The sequence below is a fragment of the Mustela nivalis genome (assembly GCF_964662115.1).
Source record: "Mustela nivalis genome assembly, chromosome: 11".
NCBI classification, from domain to species: Eukaryota; Metazoa; Chordata; class Mammalia; order Carnivora; family Mustelidae; genus Mustela; species Mustela nivalis.
In genome coordinates this window covers 25,286,139-25,310,631 of record NC_139030.1, presented here as the reverse complement: position 1 = coordinate 25,310,631, position 24,493 = coordinate 25,286,139, and the positions used below count along the sequence as shown (strand labels likewise).

At 35.2% G+C, this 24,493-nt stretch overlaps 1 protein-coding gene across 1 annotated transcript in view; it reads left to right on the top strand.

The window, feature by feature from the left end:
* The window catches only part of LRP1B (LDL receptor related protein 1B), a 1,916,825-nt gene that overhangs the window by 1,861,175 nt on the left and 31,157 nt on the right, over positions 1-24,493 (top strand). The window contains exons 85-86 of the mRNA XM_082690181.1: positions 15,122-15,296; positions 19,446-19,550. Of these exons, the coding sequence (XP_082546307.1) occupies positions 15,122-15,296; positions 19,446-19,550 (280 nt within the window). The remainder of the gene's footprint in view (positions 1-15,121; positions 15,297-19,445; positions 19,551-24,493) is intronic.

Genomic DNA, 24,493 nt, shown 5'->3' with positions numbered 1-24,493 from the left:
ATACATCTGCTAACATCACTTAAAAAAAACAAAACAACAACAGCAACAAAAAACAATTAATTTAGGGATGCCTGGGTGGCTCAGTGGGTTAAAGCCTCTGCCTTCTGCTCAGGTCATGATGCCAGGGTCCTGGGATCAAGCCCCACATCGGGCTCTCTGCTTGGCCGCGAGCCTGCTTCCCGCTCTCTCTCTTTCTCTCTCTGCCTGCCTCTCTGCCTGCTTGTGATCTCTGTCTGCCAAATAAATAAATAAAAATCTTAAAAACAAACAAACAAACAATTTAAATGTAAATTTAAAATTAATTTTAGACACATTCTTGATATCAGATTTGGAATGTCAACTGATATGTCTTGAAAAAATATCATGACTCCGGAATCTTAAATCTTTTAAATAGACGAAAACAAAATCAGATTCTTATCATACAGTTAAAGTGATAATCTTCATATTTGTCATTATTAAAGATTTTGTCACTATAAACTGGTATTATTACTCTCTTTCATGCAATAATTAGACATCTTTTGATAGTAAATATTATGCTAGGAAAAATGTATTCATCCTGATTATTGATAAAAATGACAAGAGAATCACGATGCCATCATTTGTTCTCAAGACCAAAAAAAAAAAAAAAAAAAAAAGAAATCCCTAAATCTTAAACTCATAGTTTTGAGTCCCAGGGTGCAAAAGGCCAAAGACAGATGGGAAAAGTTATAATTTACCCTATGATTATGTAACCCATCAGGTGAAGAACAGATCTTTGCTTAAATCAAAGCACTGCATGAATAATAGGCTTTATTGGGGTGCATGTTAAAGCCTCTGCCTTCGGCTCAGGTCATGATCCCCACATCGGGCTCTCTGCTCAGCGGGGAGCCTGCTTCCTCCTCTCTCTCTGCCTGTCTCTCTGCCCACTTGTGATCTCTGTCTGTCAAATAAATAAATAAAATCTTTTAAAAAATAATAATAGTATTTATTTGTTCAGTTTTATTCTCATTAATGCAAATATATAACTTTAATTTCAATAAATGCATATACTTTAAAATCCATTGTTTTCTAATAGGCAACATAACACTAAAAAGAGCAAAATTAAATAGAAAGGACATAGCCAATAATTTTTCAATATATAGTGTTTAATTATATGAAAATTAACTGATAGGAAGGAAAAAAAAATTGATTGAGGGTTGCCACCAGAGAATCAGATACATCTTAAATATAAGACAGAGAAACAGAAATAGAAATAGAAAATATTTGGTTCAAAATAGTACTCGAAGATGAATCCAAAGGTCAGATATCTGCATTTGAATTTTTAGACTTGCATTACCTCTTGAAGATCCATGACTAAATGCATGGTAACAATATGATTTAATTTTCAATTTGCTGAAATAATTTGCACTTTATTTATTACTTTTCAGAAATGAGAAAACCTATATTATAATAACCGAGGGCAAGCTTTTCTTGAAAATCAATTGGTAGAAATTGATATAAAAGTAAATAAACCAATAAATATAAATCAACCTAGTGGAGGAAACAAACAGATTGGCATATGACCAGTAATGAAACTCTGTCACTTATTGTCTGAGTCCAAGAACTCATGTCCCTTCCGTGGTACCTTCCAGACCACCCTCCAAAATATGTAAAATGTAATATAGTTTCAGTGGTTTTCTGGATCGTCACTGAACATACTCAAGTTCACTCTTCTGGAACCCGTCAAGCTGGAATCCAGATGTGAGGAAGAAATATGGAGTTTTAGAGGTGGTGATATGGAATTAAAACATTTTTTAGATCATTTAAAACTATGTAAAGTAGAAAATTGTCAACTAATAAATAGTATTCTACAAATTTGGCTTTCAAATTATTTTCATTGTCATAGGTGACACATGATTTGTAAAATAAATAATGATAATACTTAAAACTTTATCTGCTTCTCAGAGTTTCAGGTGATAGTTTTTAAGAAAAGTTCTCTACAAATTTTTAAATCAAATGCTTTTTTCAAAAATTTTTCATTCTAATAGATATTTTGAGTGCCTATAATTTATAATATGTAATTAAAATATGTTACAATATATATTTAAATGTTATGTATATTTAGGTAATATATAATTTGGAAAATAAAAATAATTTATTCCAATTTGTTCAGATAAGGAAGCCACTATGTAAAAAAAGATTTATTATTTTTGTGGCATTTATTAATATGGTCTGAGCTTCTTTTTAAAAATAATTTCTGAAATGATCCATAAATTTAAAATAGAATTATCTATTGAGTCACAAGAAAGTAAGTAGATCAAACCACTGAAGAAAATCATTTCTTTCATAGGTATACTTCCACACATAGATTAGACTATGACTACACAGTGGAAACCTGTAAGAAGCAGAAAAGTTTAGTTGAATTCTGTAGAATGCCCCATTTCTAAGAATTTGGCAGGTCACATCCTTCATTCACATGGCAGCCTGGAGTATCTAGTAGTTGTTGTTTTTTTGATATAGTGGCTAGGTATATGTTTAATGCGAGGACCAAATTTCCAAGGGCCTGTTTCCTGGGCCTTGATGACGTCTGTCTCTGCTGGCCATAGGTTCTCCTCTCTTTCATCTCCCGTCCTCCCCTCCCCGTCTGAACACACACAGACACGTCCTGGCAAACTCCAGTTAGTTTTAGGAGTGGTTGGCTGATTCCATATTTACATATATTTGTAACTGCCTTTGGGGTTTTAAAAACTAAAACATCAGCTCTTGTTCTCTGTCTTCTGAAGTGCCCTGCTTTCCAATGGCCATTCATTAATTCAACAAATAATAACAGAATATCTAATGCATGCCAGCCACTGAAGCTTGGGATTTACTCATGAATAAACTGAAAACAACTTTCATGGTACACCTTAGTATTTATAAATGATACACAAACATTGTTAGATGTCAGGTGGTAAGAAATGAGTTGATGGAAAAAATTAAGAACCAACCTACTGTCTGAGTGGAGAGAAGAGTCAGTGTGTTTCAGAAAGAAAACGCATTAGTTACTATATCAAAAGTTTCTTGCTACAGTATTGTTTAGTATATTGTGTGCATAAAGAAATAATGACTTTATCTCACTGCCTTAAGGATGTTTTCAAAGAACAATAATCTTTCTAAACAAAAAGGATCTTGGATTAAATTACTTTAGTGACTAATTACAGCAATCCAATGCAGACTTCCAATCATGTTAAAAGTTAAAGGCTACTAACAATAAAATCAAAGTGATTCTCTATCATCTTGGTATTATTATAAATCTTAGCAAAGTGGAAAGCTGGTTATTTTATATCAATAATCTGTTTAATTCCCACAGATCTGACCTAAAGGAAACTTGCACATTTGACCAGTGAAAATTTTTTATAGTGTACTACATATTACTTCTGTCAGGTGACCTTTTCAAGGTGACTTTCTCAGTGTTTTAGTGAAGTCTGATTAAGTAGTAATCACGTCAATATAAACCATTACTTTTCTTCTTGCTATCACACTAGTGTAGAAACATCTATCTATATATATCTATACTGATCAATATATTGGTATAGGTATATAGATACATATATATTATGCATTCAATAAACAACATATTAAAGGAAAACTAAAAAAGAGGACACATTTAAGTATATCAGAAATCCTTATTTTGACATTTACATTTGAAGTGAGTAGCTTAGAAGAGGGAAGGTAATAAGGATGGAAGAATGAAAGGAAGAAGAAAGAGAATTATGCACAAAGGAACTGTACGTTTTTCTAGGATGGCCTCATCTTCTCCCAGTATGATGATGTGGGACATCTCTGCTCTCTAGTTAGGCTACAATGTGAGGACAATAACTTTGTTAATGATACTTCATTTGAGAGGATCTTTCCATGATTACCTTCTGTCCAGCATTCTTCACCTCCCATCTCTCCATGAGACTTGTTCCAGTTTACTAAAAATGAGTTCCTACTTTGTGATTTCAGTCATCTTTAAAAAAATATATATTCCTGGGGGTCCTGAGTGGCTCAGATAAGGATCTGTCTTCCATTCAGGTCATGATTCCAGGGTTTTGGGATCGAGCCCCTCATAGGGCTCCCAGCTCAGCGAGAAGCCTGCTTTTCCCTCTCTTCACCGCTACCCTCCACCCCTGCTCATGCTCTGTCTCTCTCTCTCTACTAAATAAATAAAATATTTAAAAATAAACAAACAGGTGGGGCTCCTGGGTGGATCAGTGGGTTAAGCTGCTGCCTTCAGCTCAGGTCATGATCTCAGGGTCCTGGGATCGAGTCCCGCATCGGGCTCTCTGCTCGGCAGGGAGCCTGCTTCCCTCTATCTCTCTCTCTCTGCCTGCCTCTCCATCTACTTGTGATTTCTCTATGTCAAATAAATAAATAAAATCTTAAAAAAAATAAGATAAACAAACAGATAAATAAAATCTCTCCATGTTCTGATTAGCTAACAATTTTTGTTGATCTTGTTTTTTTAATTTTTTTTCAACTTTATTAACCTTGAGCATTCTATCAAATTATGGGCATTCTGAGGGCATGAGCACTATTAACTCAATAGATATTATTAATACTGTAGATGTTGGCAAATTTTAGTAGGTTGAAATTGATTGAAACTTACTATATACTCCATGCCCTGACAGAGAAATTAGGGAATAAATATAGCAGATAACTTGTTTATGGTCAGAAAAGTGCTACCTGGTATGAGCCCACTTTATTCTTGTTTTTTAAGCCATCTTCTGCTTATCCCCTTATTTGGTTTTCAGTTAGCCTCATCTTATAAAATCTTAGCTGTCATCTGCAAGTCAGCTCGCTTTCAAGTCTCAAGTGACTCTCTACCACTTTATAAATAGTTACTTGCTAAAACCTTTTATAGCTGTATTACTTTAAAAATAGAAGAACACTCAACCCAGAAATAATTACTTGCTAAAATCTTTTATGGATGGATTGCTTTAAAAATAGGAACACTCAACCTAGAACATGATTTATAAACAAACAATATGGAATTGGGAGGGAGACAAACCATAAGTGACTCTTAATCTCACAAAACAAACTGAGGGTTGCTGGGGGGAGGGGGGTTGGAGAAGGAGGGTGGGATTATGGACATTGGGGAGGGTATGTGCTATGGTGAGTGCTGTGAAGTGTGCAAACCTGGCGATTCACAGACCTGTACCCCGGGGGATAAAAATATATTATATGTTTATAAAAAAAGTTAAAAAATAAAAATTAAAAATTAAAAAAATTTAAAAAATGCAAATCTGGAAAAAATAAAGTTATATATAGGCTTATTGATATTTGAAAAGATATTGCCTCTCCTCTTCTAAGAAAAAGAAACTAAAGTCGAGAGTGGATACATAATTGGTTGAATTTGACACAGCTAAAGCGGTCGTGTCAAGTTTAAAGAGTGAAATTATAGAAGTCAAAGTAGATAAATGTTAAATGTTACACAGAAATAATTACTGTTAAAATGTTTTGGTGATATTTTAGATATTTTTTTATATGATGTATGAAGAATATTATTATCATGTACATTTATAATATGCAATAAACTGTGCTAAGTGCTTTAAAAAAAAAAAAAAAAAAAAAAAAAAAAAAAAAAAAAGATATTGCCATGATAATTTTATGAGTTAATTTTGGTTATTACTAAAATGTTTTTTTTTAAAGATTTTATTTATTCATTTGACAGAGAGAGAGATGACAAGCAGGCAGAGAGGCAGGCAGAGAGAGAGGGGGAACCAGGCTCCCCACTGAGCAGAGAGCCTGATGCGGGGCTTGATCCCAAGACCCTGAGATCATGACCTGAGCTGAAGGCAGTGGCTTGTTAAAAAACAAGGCGCCCCAAAAAATGATTGATGCTATCATTGTTAATATGCATTTTGAAACAGCAATCTGTCAGAGATTTAATGCTGGTACTTTCAAAATTTCACCCCACATGTCATACTTAAATCAATGTTTTGATAACTTGGCTTTCTCAACTTTACATTTTCCTTTTACCTGGATACTCAGAGATCGCACTGTTGGCTCAGAATGGATTTCATTCTTCTAAATGTTTCATTGTTCTCTAAGGAAATACTTGGGATATATTTCTATTTTTAGTAATAAATTAGAAAATGCTAATTTTCCTAGACATGCTTTCCTGATGAAAATTTATCAGTTCTAATCAGAGTTTTGCACACATTTTTTCCCTAGTGAATATTTAATTGGCATACCTGGATTCAATGTTTGCCTACTTTATTAAACTCAGCTCTGAAATTGGAAGATCTATTTAGGACTATGCAATAAGTTTAATTATTAAAATATTTTGGGTTGTGCAAAACATTTAAGGACTGTAAAAAAGAATAATTTTAATATTTCTTAAATCTGTTTTCCCATTGCCTTATATAAGCTTTCAAAGACAACAATCATAAAATTCTAAGCATTTTATACAAGTTGCTTTCTCTCTTCTGCCTCCTTAAACCATGCAAGATGAAAACTAACTTGAGAGAAGGAAAGGCCACAATCATTCCTGTAATCATATTTAAGAATCTTAGAGCTTTTCCAGAATCCTTCTAAATGTTTTCTTCCTAAATTAGATGTCAGTAAATGGTAACACTCCAGACATGCCTCACTTTTGTGATTTCTTGGCTGTTGTTTCAGTTTCTTATTTATGTGGAGGGACCCAGAGTTGATCCTGCTTGATAATGAAGAGATTGTCATGAATAGCTAGAAGTTTCCTTCGAATACCAGAACCCAGGGCTGTAAACCAATTAACAGTGGCTGGAGAGGCAAATATCCAACTTGGGTTGGGATGGGAGGCTGAGAATGACCTGTGAAATGTGAACCTGTAAGTGAGGTATCCCCACCTCATGTGGGAGTCCAGCTTGATTCCCGAGTTCTGATATTGAAGACTCTGGGGGCACCAAGTAAGCTTTTCTGGGCCTGTAGCTCTTGAGCTACAGGACCCTTTAACATTCTGGCTGATGAAGAGACCTTCAGATATCCATGTAGTTAGATGGCGGCATGTTCAGTTTTAGATACACAGAAAGGAAAGGGAACGCCAAAGATATTTAAAATTACTTTCTAGAGGTTTGTTTCATTTTTTTTTTGTTTGGAGGTTTTTTGTTTTGTTTTTGTTTTTGTTTTTTAACAAATGTATGACTTGTTAAATAAGAAAAGAGTTTATTCTCTCATATTCAAGAACCCAGGGCTGTAAACCAATTATCAGTGGCTGGAGAGGCAAGTTTGAATTTGCTGGAGAGGCAAGTTTGAGTTTGAATTTCTGTTCTCTCACTTACTGCTGTGGGATCTTTGGAGGGTGCTTAACCTCCTTTGGTGCCTCAGTTTACTCATCCATAAGATGTGAAAATGTCATATAATGCATGAGGCCATAAGAACAAATGAGCCCAACACGAAGAAGACAGGTAAAATCGAGTATTTATCATCATCATCATCATCATCATGTCCATCATTTTATTTAAAACAGACCCTAGTTGGCCTTGATGATATCAAGGGCATTGTTCAGGATAGGTAGGGAAGGAAGGACTGGTGAAGTAATCTTAGGCATGCTTAGGAATATTGCCTCTGTTCAAAGATGGTTGGTGGGTGTATTGGATAAATTAGTCAAGTAACTCAGGTAAGATCACACTCTTAACCAGAATAAATACTGAATTTAACCTCCAAATCCTTCACAGCCAATGATTTTCTTTCTTTCTTTTATTATGTCACCTTAGCATCAAAAGTTTATAAAATACCACCATTGGCTATCTTCCACATTTTATATCTACATGGAAGCTGCCATAAACCTCCCTGTAGGGACAATATTAGCAAAATTCATGGAACCTACTACTCCTGGGACACAATTAAATATCAGAGAAGATGGAGCAGGAATCACACTGAGAATGGAGCTCGGTTATAGGTGCCTGGGGATATGCACTATGGATAATTCTACCTCATCTCCTTTGTGAAAGTAATACAGTCCTACTTCTGGTTGTTTATTGTTGTTGTGTATAATCCTCAATTACCAAATGCTTACTTTAATCATGAATCTTAAAATGAATTCACATAACTTATTTTTTTAAACCAGGTCAAAATTTAGTGAAGTAGAACAATTGGTATTTATACATGTAATTGTGTAATCTAGTCTCCCCTGTATGACCATCTGTATTACCCATTAAAGACTCTCCAGTTTTGCATTATTCTTACTGAGTATCTTCAGCTCCTGCTTAGGTGGTATTATTTTAGTTTGGTTTTATTTTCTTTAAATAAATTTCACACTTCACTAACTATTACAATGTGAAAAGCCCAGTTGCAAATATGAGTTAATAGCTAAATAGTCTTGGCAATTACTTTTCAATAGAAAGAAATATTTGGGAAAGAAGTTAAATGCAGCTAGAGATTTTATAGACATCTGGCTCACCATGAATATTCATAAACCTGTATATATACCCATACAACCCATATTTTTATGGAGTCTATTAAGATTCTCTAAAAAAGATTAAAGGGAGAAGTATTTCCTTATATCTCTGGTTGCTGGAAAAGGAAAGAGAGAAAGAAAGACAGAGTGCAATGATGGCATCCCTTGAAAATTATTTTATTTCTGTTGCAGAAAATAGCCATTCACTTATTCTCCAGTTACTATTCACCTAATTACCATATGAATACTCTGTAATTATATATCCATCGTTGTCCTTTAGATTACATGATTGTGTTTAGTGCTACTATGCAGTTCTTGGTGTAATTACCCTACAGAGGTTGTAACAATTTTTATATTGTGAATATAAAGTGTTATTATATAATTTCATGGTAATCTCTACTTTCTTAGCACAGATTAATTACATTTTATTATTGTTCCTTCTTACCATATGTGGAACATCTCAATTGTCATGCCATTCAGGTCAATAAAATACTTTGAAAATTAGGGGATGAATGTTTTATAAGAAAGAAGATTTTGTTGGTAGTAATATTTGTAGGCTCTTGCCACAGTGGATATTTTTCAGATCAGTTCTGGTTCTTTTTTCTTCTTGTCTTAAACTTTCAGTTGAGTTGTCAGCTCTCTGAGAGCTGGTGGCCTTTCTCTTATTTCTGTCCTCTTCCTACTGCTCCCAGGATATAATTAGGCAGATGCATGTTCCTCAGCAAATAATCAATTATGGATCCACCACTTCCATTTTATTGTCACAGTTAAATTACTCATGTTGTTCTAAACAGGACCAACCATATTGTTTTACCAGCTTTCCTTTCCGTAAATTCAAACTGTTCTTTCTGAATGCTTACTGGTTGATCTGGCTAGACTCCTTAATCTTCGACATTCAATTCCTTCCTCATGTCATGCCCTCCAACAAAAAGTGTCCTCTCACTTACGTTTTCTTTTAACTTACCTTCTTTTGGTGTACATTTCTTTTCTTTTTTTTTTTCCCCCAGTTCCAGTAACTATTAAGCCAAAGTTAAAATTTGGGGGAAAAAGGTAATTGGGGTGTGTGACTGTTTGTCTCTGTGTCTGTGTATTTGTGTCTATGTCTGTGTGTCAGAAATCAGAAGACAATCCCTTTGCTATAAACCTTGCTGTTAACCAGCCACCAACAACCCTAACTGTTTTCTTTGGGAGGAATTATTAAGTGTTTTTTGTTTGTTTGTTTGTTTTCCAGTAACATGTCACTTAGTCAAAGCTAAAAATGACAACAAAAACAAAAAGCAGAAGGCTATAAAACTTCTGCAGAGATAAGTTCATAGAAACAATTACAAATTGTAGTGTTACAGGAGCCATTAAAAATATTGCTATATTATGGGATGCCTGGCTGACTCAGTTGGTAGAGCATATGACTCTTGATCTCAGGGTTGTAAGTTTAAGCCCCATGTTGGGTATAGAGATTACCTAAAAATAAGATCGTTCAAAAAAATGTATTTATATATTTAAGAAAATGGGTATCTATCTTACAGAAAGATTACCTTCAAAATGGTTTTAAACCATTCTTGGTGCTTAAAGTGGTAAGCTCTATAAGGTTACTAGTTTTTAGTGCTGTGGGATAAGAAAAGTATTCTTTCAGCGAGTGCTAAAATTTTCTGTTTATTTCAGAGCTTATTAGGTCAGGATAGAATCCTTAGAATCACAGCAAACGTACCAAAGGAGCCTTCTCATACTTCATACTTCTTCATACTTCACTAAATTTCTGATGGATTAGAAAGTGCCAATGAAGAATTCTTCTTCTTAGATAAAAATATGAAGAGAGAGGATTTAAATATGAGTGTGTAGTAATTATTTGGGAGTATATAGAGAGGTGACACTGGTAAAAATATTGCACGTATTTATACAAGTTTTGTATAGATGTTTATAATTCAAAGTGGGTTAAAGCTGAGAAGAAAATGAGAGAGAAGTTAGGTCACTCTCCACTGACTTATTATACATTGTTGTCCTATACTGAGATGATTGCAGAGAACGTGAACTTTGGTTGAATCATCCATTTTAGAAATAGCACCATCAAATGTACCATTTTTTTTTTCCATGATATGTGTCATGAGTAAAATTGAAATAACAGAGAACAACTGAAGGGATTATTTTGCTTTCTAATTTATAAGTATCAAATGCTTACATGGTAGGATTTTGTTGTTGTTGTTTTGTTTTGTTTTGTTTTTTTAAGATTTTATTTATTTGTTAAAAAGAGAGGGGAGTACAGGCAGGGGAAAGGCAGAGGGAGAGGGAGAGGAAGAAGCAGACTCCCCGTTGAGCAGAGAGCCCAATGTGGGGCTCAGTCCCAGGACCCTGGGATCATGACCTCAGCCAAAGGCAGACACTTAACCAACTGAGCCACCCAGGTGCTCTGCTTATGTGGTAGTTTAAATAGCAGATGACGAAGTCTCCTATTAAATAAGGTTACTTTCTCCTGTGTTAAGGAATCTTGGAGTGAGAATTGAGTATACTGAAGTCTTTAAGACAGAAAGAGACAGAGGAAGGAGAAGAAGAGAGACTATGCATGGTAAGGGTTGGGCCCTAGAATCCTAATAGTGGTGCAGAAAACAATCCAGCTGAGCAAATAAATCAAGCGAGTCCACATCTGAAGCCTAATACTGGAAGATAGAGAATTTTCAAAGAAAGTCTCTGGGAAGCAACACTGACAGGGTCAGAGTATAGTGAGCAACTCTCTGTCCCTGAATTTCAACATAGTGTCAAGTGTAAAGCATGTGAACTGGGGAAAATGAAGTATCTCCCATTTGAATATCTGTAGAGAAAGGGTTCCGAGTCTAAAATGATTTCTGTCTTTTTTAGAAGAAAGTGGCATGGCTTAACAGCATGCAATTTAGAATTATTTATTAAAGTGCAAATTCTAATATCTTCTTATTTTGCAATTTTATCTTAAGAAAACATTTCTTTTACATTCTTTTGATTCCACTTTTATGCCATGAGGCCAATCAACTGCATTGATTTTTGTGCATATGACACGCTAGGAAAAAAATACTGAAAGCTTTAAAGGGTAGAGAATTTTCTTTAAAGCATAAAAAGTAGATCATGAATTCCTTTCAATAGAACTGTTTATAAAGAGAAAATCTGTTTACTCTAGTTAGCAAATTAACTCGAATCTCTAAAATATTGTAATTGTAGTTTGTTTGCCATTAGGTTAGAAAAAATCTTTTTATTGAAGCATAATATAAATAGGAAAGTTTAATCACAAGTTTACGGTTCAATAAATTATCACCAGGTGTACACAGCAGCGTGGACCAACACCCAGGTCAAGAATAAATACTGTTGGTACCTCAGATGCTCCTTGATGGTCTTTCTCACTATACCTTCCCTTCTCCCCCAAAATAAGTTCTTTTTGACTTCTAAAACCCTAGATTACTTTTGCCTTTTGAACTTTATGCAAATTAAAAAATAGTGTATATATTTTTGTGTCCAGCTTTTTTCTCTTATTACTTTTGTGAGATTCATCCATGTTGTTACTTATAAGCTGTACTGCTTTCATTTTTTATTTATGTGTATGTATACATATATTTGTGTGTATATTTCTCTGTGTGAATGAAACACAGTTTATCCTTGCTTCTTGCAATGAACATTTGGATTATTTTTAGTTTGGGACTGATTCTATGCATAGGTTGCTGTGCATATTATATACATATTTTTGTGCACAAATTCATGCTTTCCTTTTGGATATATATTGAGAGAGGAAGTGCTAGGTCATAAGGTGTGAGTATGTTCAAATAGAGTATCTACTAATTGACAGTATCTACTGTGAATGTTTTTCCAAATCAATTGAACCAATTTGTATTTCTACTAGTAGTGTATGAGAGTTTGTTATTTGTTGTCAGTTAAGTGAAAGTGCAATGGTATATCTTGAGGTGTTAATTTGCATTTCCTTTTGTTAAGATTTTATTCATTTCTTTGAAATAGAGAGAGAGAGAGAGAGGGAGAGAAAGAGAGATCAAGCATGAGAGGAGGGGGAGGGAGTAGCAGATACCTCATGGAGTGCAGAGCCCAGTGTGGGGTCCCATCCCAGGACCCCGAGATCATGACCTGAACTGAAGTCAGACGCTTAACTGACTGAGCCATCCAGGCAAGTAATTTGTATTTCTTTGAACACCAATAAGTTGCATATATTCTCACATTTTTTTAATCTTAGCCTAAGGCAGATTTAATCCATGCACCAAAATTACTTACAGTTAGTAAATTGTAGGTGAGTATTTAACTTTACCCTTTAGCACTCAGGCAAATGAAAGGTATTCCTTGCTACAGTGTATTATAGGGCAATCATCAAACATCAGAATGCTAACCCAATTTTTTTCCAGTTTCTCAGGCCTTCTCAGTGATGTCATCATGAAAATAAAATGGCCCAAAATTTTGGATTAAAAATTGCATTGTAATTAAGGCTCACATAATTAGTTAAGAAATAAGCTATTTTAGGAGCACCTGGGGGACTCAGTTGGTTAATTGCCAACTCTTGATTTAGGCTAAAGTTATGATCTCAGGGTCATGAGATTAAGCCTCACAACTGGCTCTGCAGTGGGCATTGAGCCTACTTAAGATCGTCTCCCTCTCGCTCTGCCCCTCACCCCTGCTCACATGCACTCTCTTGAAAGAAGAAAGGAAGGAAGGAAGGAAGGAAAGAAGGAAGGAAAGAAGGAGAAAAAAATGAAGAAAGAAGCTATTTTGGTTGAATCAAATCCTTTTACAATTACTGAACAATGTAGTCCCTATGCTAATCAGTAAAATTTGTTTTTGGGTCATCATTTCTTACATTCCCCAGTTCCCAGATTGTAGTTCCTCAGCCAGTCACATGGAAATCACCTGGGCCCAATTTCAGATTCATGAATTAGAATGTAGGCGTGAGTGGGCAGTAGTGACAGGGATGAGCACTGGAATTTACATTTGCAAATAAGTCACCTACTTGATTTTGATGAGTTATCCACTATGGATAAGGACGTACTAAGAAGCTCTTAGAAGGATACATAAGCCAATATCTATGCCCCATCAGACAGCTGAACCAGGATCAGAGTATAGCATTTAAAGCAATTGGGGGGTGATACGAAAAGAGCTCTTTGTCAGTAAGATGTATTGAACAACCTGAACTACTGAGAGTTGTTTTCTAGAGATTTCTGCACTGAATGGGAGAGAAGCTCATATAGGCAGCTGATCATACATTCTTCATAAATAAAAACAGAGTCTCTGATGTGTGCTCTCTAACCACCAAGCCTGGAGCAACTGCAAACAGACACCATCATGGATAGATACTAACACCGCCTTAGTTTTTAGATCTTCAAGTCTCTCACCTTTTGAAAGTGCTACTTTTTTTTAAATATAGCCCAAACCTTGCTAATAGACTTAAGCGCTGAATCTCAATGAGGGTACTTGGCATAATGCAAGAGCAAGCATAAGAATGCTTGAAATAAATTTCCATAAATATGAAGCAGCCTGTCAATAAATTTAATTTCTGTCTGATTTAATAAAGGGCTAGATAAATATACAAACATGAGAATTATAAATTATGTTTTAATTTTCCTCACCCGCTATAACTGTCTTACAGCAGGTTAAAGTTTATAAATTGAGATTTTTATCTCAGCTAATCACATTTAACATTGCTTCACAATTAGTTAGCTAAAAGGAAATTGCAGCTTCTAAACACAAAGTCTGAGACTGATCTAATCAGTTCTTTTGCTTAGGATTATCATATTATGAAGTCCAATATTTTGAATGTGATAAATTGTAGCATGTTGATATACAAACGTACATATATACTTGTCTGCATTTCAAAAGACTGAGTCAGAATATCTAATTATAAAAATAGTGTGGTTATTGCATTATTACATGGTCTTTGTTTTATTATTCCCATTCAAGAGGTACAGAAATATTTGAGGAAGTGGTTTGTGGTTGAGAAAATTGTCTATAGTGTTCAATAAGAAACATCTTTCCAAACAAAAGACTCACATCACATGGAGGTTTTCCCTCTGACTGGGATGTTAGGTTCTTACCTAGAAGGGGAACAATAGCCTAGACCTCTGCTCACTTCCCAACCATGATGGATCAGTTTCCTGGTTCGCTTTTCTCTTGGTGTTCCATGAGAGGCACATCTCCTTGTTTGCTCACCTGCCCAGGTGTTCAGAAGTAGTGGGCCTTTTCTGCTGTGTGTAGATGGACGCTTCTTTGCACCACAAAGGGCTGATGCAGTGGTAGGAATCCCCCACTTATCACATATTACCCTGTTCTCCAGATGAAAAAAGTGCAAGGAAAGGAAACAATAAATGACATCCAAAGAAATCTGGAGTATTTCTGCTCATTTCAGAATAATACTAATATTGCCCATGAGAAGGAAACTATGGAAACTGATCAACTTAAACTTTAAAATTCAGAACCAAAAGACTTCCTCAGCTAGCATGATACCAATATAACTTACTTATAAATAATGCCTTACTTATAAATAACTTATAAATGATGCCTGACTGGCAAAAAGAAGAATCAATAGCATTATTAAAGAATCCTAGTTACATTTAATCACAAGCTGATTTTGTAAATTAATCTACTTACGGACTGGCCATTTTTTAATACTTAGATGTTTTGATTAATTTACTTATTTTTACATTTGCTTAATGATTCACCATCTTTAAATACCAAATGAAATGATAACATGGACTGTGACTAAAGAAAAACATCTTGTAGTATAATTTCTTTTTCTCTGTTGTGCGTTCTTCCTAGATGTGTGTCACCACTACTGTGTGAATTCTGAATCCTGTGCCATTGGCGATGATGGAAGTGTTGACTGTGTCTGTCCAACACGCTATGAAGGTCCAAAATGTGAGGTTGACAAATGTATAAGGTGCCATGGAGGGCACTGTATTATAAATAAAGACAGTGAAGATATATTTTGCAAGTAAGTGGACATCCAGCTTAATCTATAAAAGCATTCAAACCCAAAAGGATGTTAACAGTTCAGCGATAGAAGTGAAAATAATGCAAATTGTTTTTATCCTAAGGTTCTCTATAGTGACCAGTGCATTCTGTTCTCCTTTTGGTTGCAGATAAAATTCAGTTCATGTCAATTAAATGAACTTATTCGACATCTATTATATGCAACTGGGGAACATGAAAATTAATCATGCCATCATGTAATGATATGATCAGATCATTCCCTATGTAGAATATTCTGAATAGTAAGCAAGAAATAGTGAAATGTAACATATTTTCAAAAAGCTATATGTAATATTCTTAAATTTGAATAGGTCAGGCTTTTAAATGTTTCATCATTATTATTGACAGGAAGTGTTTCCTTTCTGTTGTTACAAAATGAGCCTGTGGGGGAGGAGCAAAAGAGCTGTCTAATGGGAATACATATTAATCTTTGGGTTTTTATCTGACTTTAAGCATAGTAGTCCAAAATTAGGAGAAGGAATAATGTGTTCTAGGAGGCACCTACAATAAAAATGTTCAAGTTAGACCTTGGTTACGTTGCCTTTTGCCCTTTGGCTTTAAGACCAAGTGACTGGAAAACAGAGCATCACCGCTAAAGGGTAATGCGGTCGGGTTCTGTTGTGAAAAAGTTTATGCCGCTGAGGTTAGATAGAGTTCAGTCCTCACTCTGAACTTCTTTTCACAACCTTTTAAAAGAAGGACTTAAAAGCACTGGAGTCCATCACTTGCCTTGCCGAGGAGACTCATAAATGAGAACATGAGGTAGAAAAGCATGGCATCAAGTGTTCATCCCACAGCTTCCCCTGAGACAGCTCTGTGAGTGTGCCAGCCCTGAGTGATGTTGCTCTGCCAAACAAGGCCCAATAAAATTTCATTAGAGACAGCAGCAACATCTTTTTATTTTTTATTTGCTCACATTTTAGAATTTACGCTAAGTATGATTTGTGTTATCATTAAGAATGACATTTACTCAAGCCCTCAAATTGAGTCATTTGAAAGTACATTATTTTTTAAGTAAAGTAATTGAAAATATGACTAATTATAAATATGTGCCTTTGATAAGCATATAAAAGCAAAGGCATTTTCACATAAATGACCAAAATCATTTTTGGTCCTTAAGCTCGTCAGTTCTTTGTGATGAAACTTGAGCAAGACAGAACTTGGTTTCCATGAGTGAACATATATTTTTCTCTCTGTCCAGTGCACCGTATCAGAATGCATTGTAGTCTCTTGCTTATGACTGCATTCCATTCACACAGGAAATAATAGATTATCATCTAAGACAAGCTATATGCCACAATTTCCATCTGTTTACCTTGGAAAAGTTCATGCAGAGACCTATACTGTGTTTCCATTACAAGAGGGAGTTCCATATGAATAAAGAAGGGCGAGACTCTTTGGGCTCTCAGGACTGCCCACTCTTCTGAGAAAACTGGCTTTTCCAACCTGGAAACACTAGAACCTCATAACCTGAGTAGGCCACGAAGATCCAACATTGTAGTTCTTGATCCTTAAAAGATCCTTTTTTGAAGAGTATGTCAAATAAATAAATGTTAGTTGCTAACAAACAAGTAGATAGTGGAAGCTTATAATAGTATAATACTTGATCAAATAGACTATCTAACATATGAGCATGATAAGACAAACAAGACTGGGTATTCTGAAACTTATTAGACAAATTTCTCTTCATTTCTGACACTTTTCATCTCAGCATAAATGGCATTTACAGTGATGGTAGAATTTCTGTCTCATAGGTGGGTAACTGATACTAAAACAACCACAACTGAGTTACAGTAAATCTTTTACATAAATAGGAGAATTCAAGCCTCCATGTATATGTGTGATGCCAAATAGTCAGGTGTGTTTCTAATGCACTATGAGCTGTCAACTAGAATAGATACTCTGTCAAGTATAGTAAATACGATCTTTAAAAATGTAGCTAATTGTATATTTTTCTCTTTTGTGGAAATCTAAGTAAATATTGATGAAGAATGACTTAATCATAATTTTGAATAGCCTAAATAATACCTTTGCAATGTCAGTTGTTATGGGAATTCTTTGTGCATAGGGGACAACTGGTAATTAACTTTGGAAAGTGATATATCACAAATTGTGTGTGTGTGTGTGTGTGTGTGTGTGTGTGTGTGTGACACAAGCCTCTAAGAAATAAAATTGTGATGAAAACTGGCATTAAAATATGGGTTGAACTCTGATGCATTATAGTGATTTCAGTAATTTGTATTTCACATTTGAAATATACACAAATGTCTGTCTTCAATTAAGGATTTAAAGAAGACCTTTAGAAGGAGAAAGAGGCAACATCTTTTATAGCTCTTGAAAGCTCTTAAAAGCAATCAATGCTTAGAATTTTTTTTTCTCTTTGAAAAGCTGATATTTGGTATATAGTTATCTTTTTTGGTAGGAAATCTTTTAATGTATAATGAGATTTTTTTCTCTTTGACGTTGTCCTTTTGATAGAACAAGAAACTATAACTTGCTGCTCTTTGATTTTCAAGTAGGCTTGGATGAGGACAAGGAAAAGTCTCTCAGATCCATTTAACATATAAGAAACTAATAGCACTATGTATATTTGTCTCACTTTGCATCCATATTCAGATAACTCTAGATTTAAGACATTCTCTGTTAAATCTTGGAAATGTTAAACTACTGGTTTCTTCTCCATGTTGGTTCTACATTCATATATATCCATTCTGTAACCAGTACATAGCTGACTCATGGTTTCTGTTCATCTTGAAAAGAGTTACAACTTTAATATCTTGGCTCTTAAAAAATATCTTTAAATTAAACACCTGGAAAAATGATAGGCCATTTGGTGTATTTCCCACAGGCTTACCACCTACAGAAGGTGAAATAAATATTCACAGAATAAATTAATCAGGATCACCAACTGATCATAGCAGGAATCTAACCAATCATTGAGAATTACATTTCAATGGATGTAACATAATAGATATCCATCATGGAAAGGATCAAAATGATCAGTGATATTGCAATCTTATTTATGAGTCAAGCTTGTGACACCCACTGATTGCTTCATGGTACCTAGTGCCAACATGATCTCACCATGAGAATAGTGGCATGATCTGTTGTAATTCTGATTTGGGCCATGGCTTGTATGATTCTATGACCCTACTTCTCAAGAGATCTCTTGATAATTTAGAATGTCGATGCACCTTTGTCTGTTCCCCAAACAATTTTCACTGTCCAATCTAATAGTATTTATTTATGTCAAAATATAACATGGCAAGTAAGAAATTTCTGTGTTTTTCCTATTATTATTATGCTTGTTTTCCCCCATGCAGCAATAGCCGTAGTGTTCGTTCTTATTTCAGACATGTAATGTAAATTACATGTTGTAAATTAGAGTTGCTTTCATATGTTTTCCAAGAAACCCTACCTTGTTACCTTGTTGCCAGACTACATATTGTTCCTAGTACACTACTGTTTATTTTTGCAATGAACATTGCATGATTTTTTTATATGCCAGAGTAAAAAAAATGACATTAATTACAGTACATAATCAAAGAGAAGCAGTGGGACAAAATGACTACCAGATAACCCTATACTTTCTTATAAAACCTGGAATCTAAAACTCCCAACAGTTTTTTTGGACCAGATTTTCCAGTTTACAAGAAATAGCTGAAGTATTTGCTTCCAGAATATTAGATCATGTGGTTTATAATTCACACTGATGTCACCAAGCCCTGGTTATATGTAAAGGGAATAGGATCTTGATGCTAATGTTTCCCTGCAGTGTAAGTGCTAAACATTAAAGCATATTTTTCACACATATATATAATGATATTAAAATTTTATATTAAGCAAATGGGTTGAAAATTTGAAAATTACCAAATGAAAACATTTGTCTGTCATCATTTTGTCAAAAAAAGTGTATATGTGTGTGTGTGTGTGTGTGTGTGTGTGTGTATATATTTGCCTCCAGGACATCTGTCTTTCTGAAAACTTCCTTTTAGCCAGGCATTCCATTACTCCTCTGTGATGAATATTCTCATCTGCAGAGAGTTTATGTCAGCTTTCAACAATAATGATGCCAGTAACAATGAGATCTCTCTCTTCTTTGTTGCTGCAGCTGCACTAATGGAAAGATTGCCTCTAGCTGTCAGTTATGTGATGGCTACTGTTACAATGGTGGCACATGCCAGCTGGACCCTGAGACAAATGTACCTGTGTGTCTGTGAGTATTATAGGATGGTATGGGCATTTTGTGGAATGACTTTGTATGTACTTGGAATCCCTCCTCTATTGTTCTCCTTTCTTGGGCTAATACATTTTATTGGGGGGGGGCATAATACATTTTAAATGAATGTTTCATGGACATCTATGATCAAGTATTATTCCTTAGTGGCTCATATGCTGTAGAATCTCCTCCCTCATCAATTTACTGGTAATTTCATAAGGAAGAGCTCATTCAATTCTTAGCATCATACCCATTAAAGACATTCATAGATCTTTAAACTTGGAAATGCCAGGGAAAATTAATTTCATTGACCTTATTCAGATATGAGAAACCCAGGCATAATCATATTTATGAACACTTGGTACTTACAACCATTCTTTCCAAAAGAACTTGTGGTATGTTTTCAAATGTATAATGCTATTTGATGTTTGTATCAGGTGTAAAGTGTTGTATCATGTAAGCCTATTAAGCCTGTGTCCACTTTGGAATTCATTAACTTGAATCTGGGTTTCTAAACATTTGGAAAGTGTTGGAGATTCTCTGCTCATGAGAAAAATCTAGAATTTAGTATTTTTCCCTCTGTCCAGAATGGACAACTTGAAATAAAACCATTCCACTTACGTGGTTTCTATTTTGAGTTTTCTTTTATCACTGCTTGACTAGAAGGATGACGTCCACATAGGATCCACATCCACTTTCTGTCCCCATCTTGTCAAAGTAGCATGTGATGAGTGTGAATGAGAGAGAAATGAGCATACCTGATGAAGTTTTATTCATATGTTACTATCTCTGTATGAAATAATTTTGAAACATATTTAGGAAAAAAAGTCAGACGCTTTATTTAGCTGTATTTTACTGAAATTCTGCAGATGCTCTGTGGGGTTTAAAAGTCAGCGCTGTGACCAGAAAGAGAACCCTTGTGATCACTACTGTCAGAATGAGGGGATTTGCACTTTAACTGCGTTTAATGAGCCAAGATGCAAGTAGGTTTAACCTTCCACTTACCACTGCGCTTCGTGTGACATCATTTCAGGCCACAGTTCATTGGTTTAAGTCATGAACATCCACATGCATTTCACAGTGTATACTTAATCTCAGGGCTCATCTGTGTCACACACACTTAACCTTTGCTTCGCTCACCGACAAGTGTATGCACCACAGTCAGCTAGAGTGTCTGGAAATATAATGGAGGGAATGGAAAAGCTCATGGAACTGCCTAATAAAAACACATTTGCTAGAATAGTGGCTTTTAATTAAGGAAGTACAGAAGCGGGTGTTTTTAGACTATTGCTATAGTCTGTACTGTATTTAAAATAGTGGTTTTTATTTGGTAACTGACTGTCCATTTCAAGTACTGATGAAATAATACATTATTTGCTTTCCCATGATTTTACTGAGAACACTCTTTCCTTAACCAGAAAGATTTCTTCATGGAAGAAATAGGTACATGGTAAAAATTTGGTTTCCTAATAGTTTAAATTTTTCCTTTTGTCCATAACAAACAAACTTATTACCTCTGAGAAATTTCAGGGGCCACCTTTGGGGTGATTATCGATGTTCATCACAACGGAAGTAATTTTTGCACTTTGTATCTGAGCTTTAGAGATGGCTTATATGTGACATCTCCCATAATACCTAGTGTCATAAACAGCCATGCCTGGTACCTGATGGCAGCCCCAGGGTGGTGTCACAGTGTACTTCTTAATAGTCTTTAAGCACAATTATATTGAAATTCAGATTGTTCATTATCAAAACTCTATGGTTTTGTTCACAAATTATCTATATTGTTATTCAAGAAAATGTCATTCTTTAGATCATACTAAAAAAAAAGCAACTGATTAAAGTAAGCACATAGGAAAAAAATGGTATTCATTCTTTCCTTTTTTTTTTTTTTTTCCTGGAAGATATTTGAATATGTCAAACCAATATTCCTATATAAACTACATCCAAAAGTAATACTTTAAATGTTAGCCTACAAAATGTATATAAACTGATCTATTAAGGCACTGATTCACTTCTCAGGTCACACTCGGGTTTGTATCTTGTTTAAGTGAAGACAGGAGACTCTTCTTCAGTTCTACCTCAACCTGGCTCCACCCTAAATTCCTGCAGCCATTCGGCAAATATTTGTAGACCCTGAAAGTGTGCTAAATCCTAGACAAGTGAAGATGAATTAAATTAAAACCCACCATCAAGAAGCCCATTAATTAATGGGGAGAAAAATTTATAAACAACAACTTAACCTATAATAATGTAGGTGTGAACACAGGAAAAAAGAGAGGGCAATAAAGTCATAGCAGAGCAAGTTAACAGAAATGGAAGGTTTATAGCAATGGCGATTTTTTGTGGTTCACCTAGTTCATGTATTTCAGTGAGGTTGGGAAGAGCCTTCTGAAAAGGAAGAATAATATAAGCAAAGACATGGATGTGAGACTTAATGGGCTATTTGCAGAACTGTGTGAGTGGCTGCATATAGTTAGACTGAAGGGTGTCTGTAGTTGGGAAGGGGAGGGGTGTGAAGACATAAAACTGAAATAGTAAATTAGAATCCTATTTATGCCAAAGTTAGAGGATTACGTAGGATCCCAAAAAGAATGAATAGCCAGAGATCAGAGATCTGAGCTGAAGGAGTTGGCTTTTGAAGGTGATGAGCATGTGGGGAGAGCCCTGGAGATCAGCTGCTGGGACTCCCTCCACATGAGAAGATTTGGCACCACTTAAGGAGAAAAGTGACAGGTGCTTGAGCCTGCATAGGGCAACTGGAAGGTAGAAGAGCAAGGGCAAGGAATTCATGGGTATTTCAGAGTTAGTAAGTCCAGAATGATCCTTGGCTAAACATTAATGTATACTTCATGTATACTTCATGTATACATGGTACTTCATGTTTGGGACAATAGTAATGACTGTTCTGGAGCCCAGTCTTCATTATTCTTGTCCCTCTTCATTATGTCCAGGCAAAGTATACATAACATTTCAGACCAACCCTCCTTCCTCCCCATAAATAGGTCTAGGAACATGTCTGCCAAGAGAATGCTCCTGTGTTCCCAGAATCGATATCTCTCATGGGAGTAGCAGCCTGTAATAATGTTCTCTTCCACTTTTTACTCTTACAAAGTATCATCAGGGGCACCCAGCCCCTGATTATCACCTTTCAAGCTGATAATAAGCCTATTTCGTAAGTTCAGTGAGGAAAAATAACTTAATTGGAAAGGTTTAGAACAAAAACATTTTACTTTTGTGTATGTTTGTCGTTATCTCTATATGCATTTGGTTTTATGGAAATTTTGTCTGCACCTTTGTTTTTTAAAACCTAAAATTTATTCTGATGGTAGCAGTAATGCTTACTGAATCCCTCAAATTACTTAAGCTATAAAAGAAGCATAGGAGAGGGGCACCTGGGTGGCTCAGTGGGTTAAGCCGCTGCCTTCGGCTCAGGTCATGATCTCAGGGTCCTGGGATCGAGTCCCGCATTGGGCTCTCTGCTCAGCAGGGAGCCTGCTTCCCTCTCTCTCTCTCTCTCTCTCTCTGCCTGCCTCTCCATTTACTTGTGATTTCTCTCTGTCAAATAAATAAATAAAATCTTTAAAAAAAAAAAAAAGAAGCATAGGAGAGATATTCTGCTATCATCCATTCATTAATCCATTTGCCAAATGTTTATTGATAACATAAGATGAATGAGACCCTGTGTAAATTTGGAAGAATAATTAGTAAAAGCTAAAACTGACTTAGCAAATACTTTCCACCAAGCACTATGTTAGGCACTTTACATATTTTATATAAAGTTGGGGTATTATGATGTTATCATTATCATTATCATGATGTAATTATTATCCCCATTTCACAGATGATAACTCTGAGGTTATATACTAGGAAGCTATGGATACCTGAGATTCAGATGATACTTGCTTGGTTCTGAAGTTCATGCCCCAGTTGTAACTCTTACTTTGTACTACTTTCTTTACACTCTACTAACTCCAACATGGTTTTTACTTTGAAGAATTTAAAATTTATTTTTTTGGGGCACCTGGGTGGCCCAGTGGGTTAAGCCGCTGCCTTCGGCTCAGGTCATGATCTCAGGGTCCTGGGATTGAGTCCCGCATTGGGCTCTCTGCTCGGCAGGGGGCCTGCTTCCCTCTCTCTCTCTCTCTCAGCCTGCCTCTCCATCTATTTGTGATTTCTCTCTGTCAAATAAATAAATAAAATCTTAAAAAAAAAAGAATTTAAAATTTATTTTGGTAGATGAATGGATTTAAAAACCTTAAAATTCCATTTGACAATTGTTTTAATAGTTAAGTGGGTGATGTGTGTTAAGGAAGGCATTTGTAATGAGGACTGGGTGTTATATGTAAGTGATTAATCACTAAATTCTACTTCTGAAACCAACATTACACTATACATTATCTAACTGGAAGTTAAATAAAAAAAGTTAAAACAAAGAAATGTAACCAAAGTATTATAGGAAAATATCTCAATGGAGATCAATTAATGATTTCTTATTGGGGAGAGAAAAACTTTATAGGTGAAGTGATATTTTCATAGTATTTTGGAAAAAAAAAAGTGTAGTATTTGTACAGATGGGAAATGATTAAAAACCTTTCTTGAAAGAGGAAGAGAATAGGTCTGAATATTGTTGAATAGGTTATTGAGAACAGAACATAGCCTACATGGCAAACTGGGAAGAGAGAAAACTAGAGAGATATGTTGGGGTCAATTGATGAAGTATATGTTATGCCACGACACAAGAGTGGGTTTACAGAAAGAAAAGTAGAGGATTAAGGATCTAGGAAATACCGCTGTTTGATTCTGTGCTACAAAGGAATCAGCAGAAGCAAATGAGAAAAAATAGAAATTGGGGGGAACTTGTCCAAGAGTAGATTCCTCCAAGTCAAAGGAGTAGAGAGTGTAAAAGAATTTGAAAAGAAAGGAAAAAAGAAAAGAAT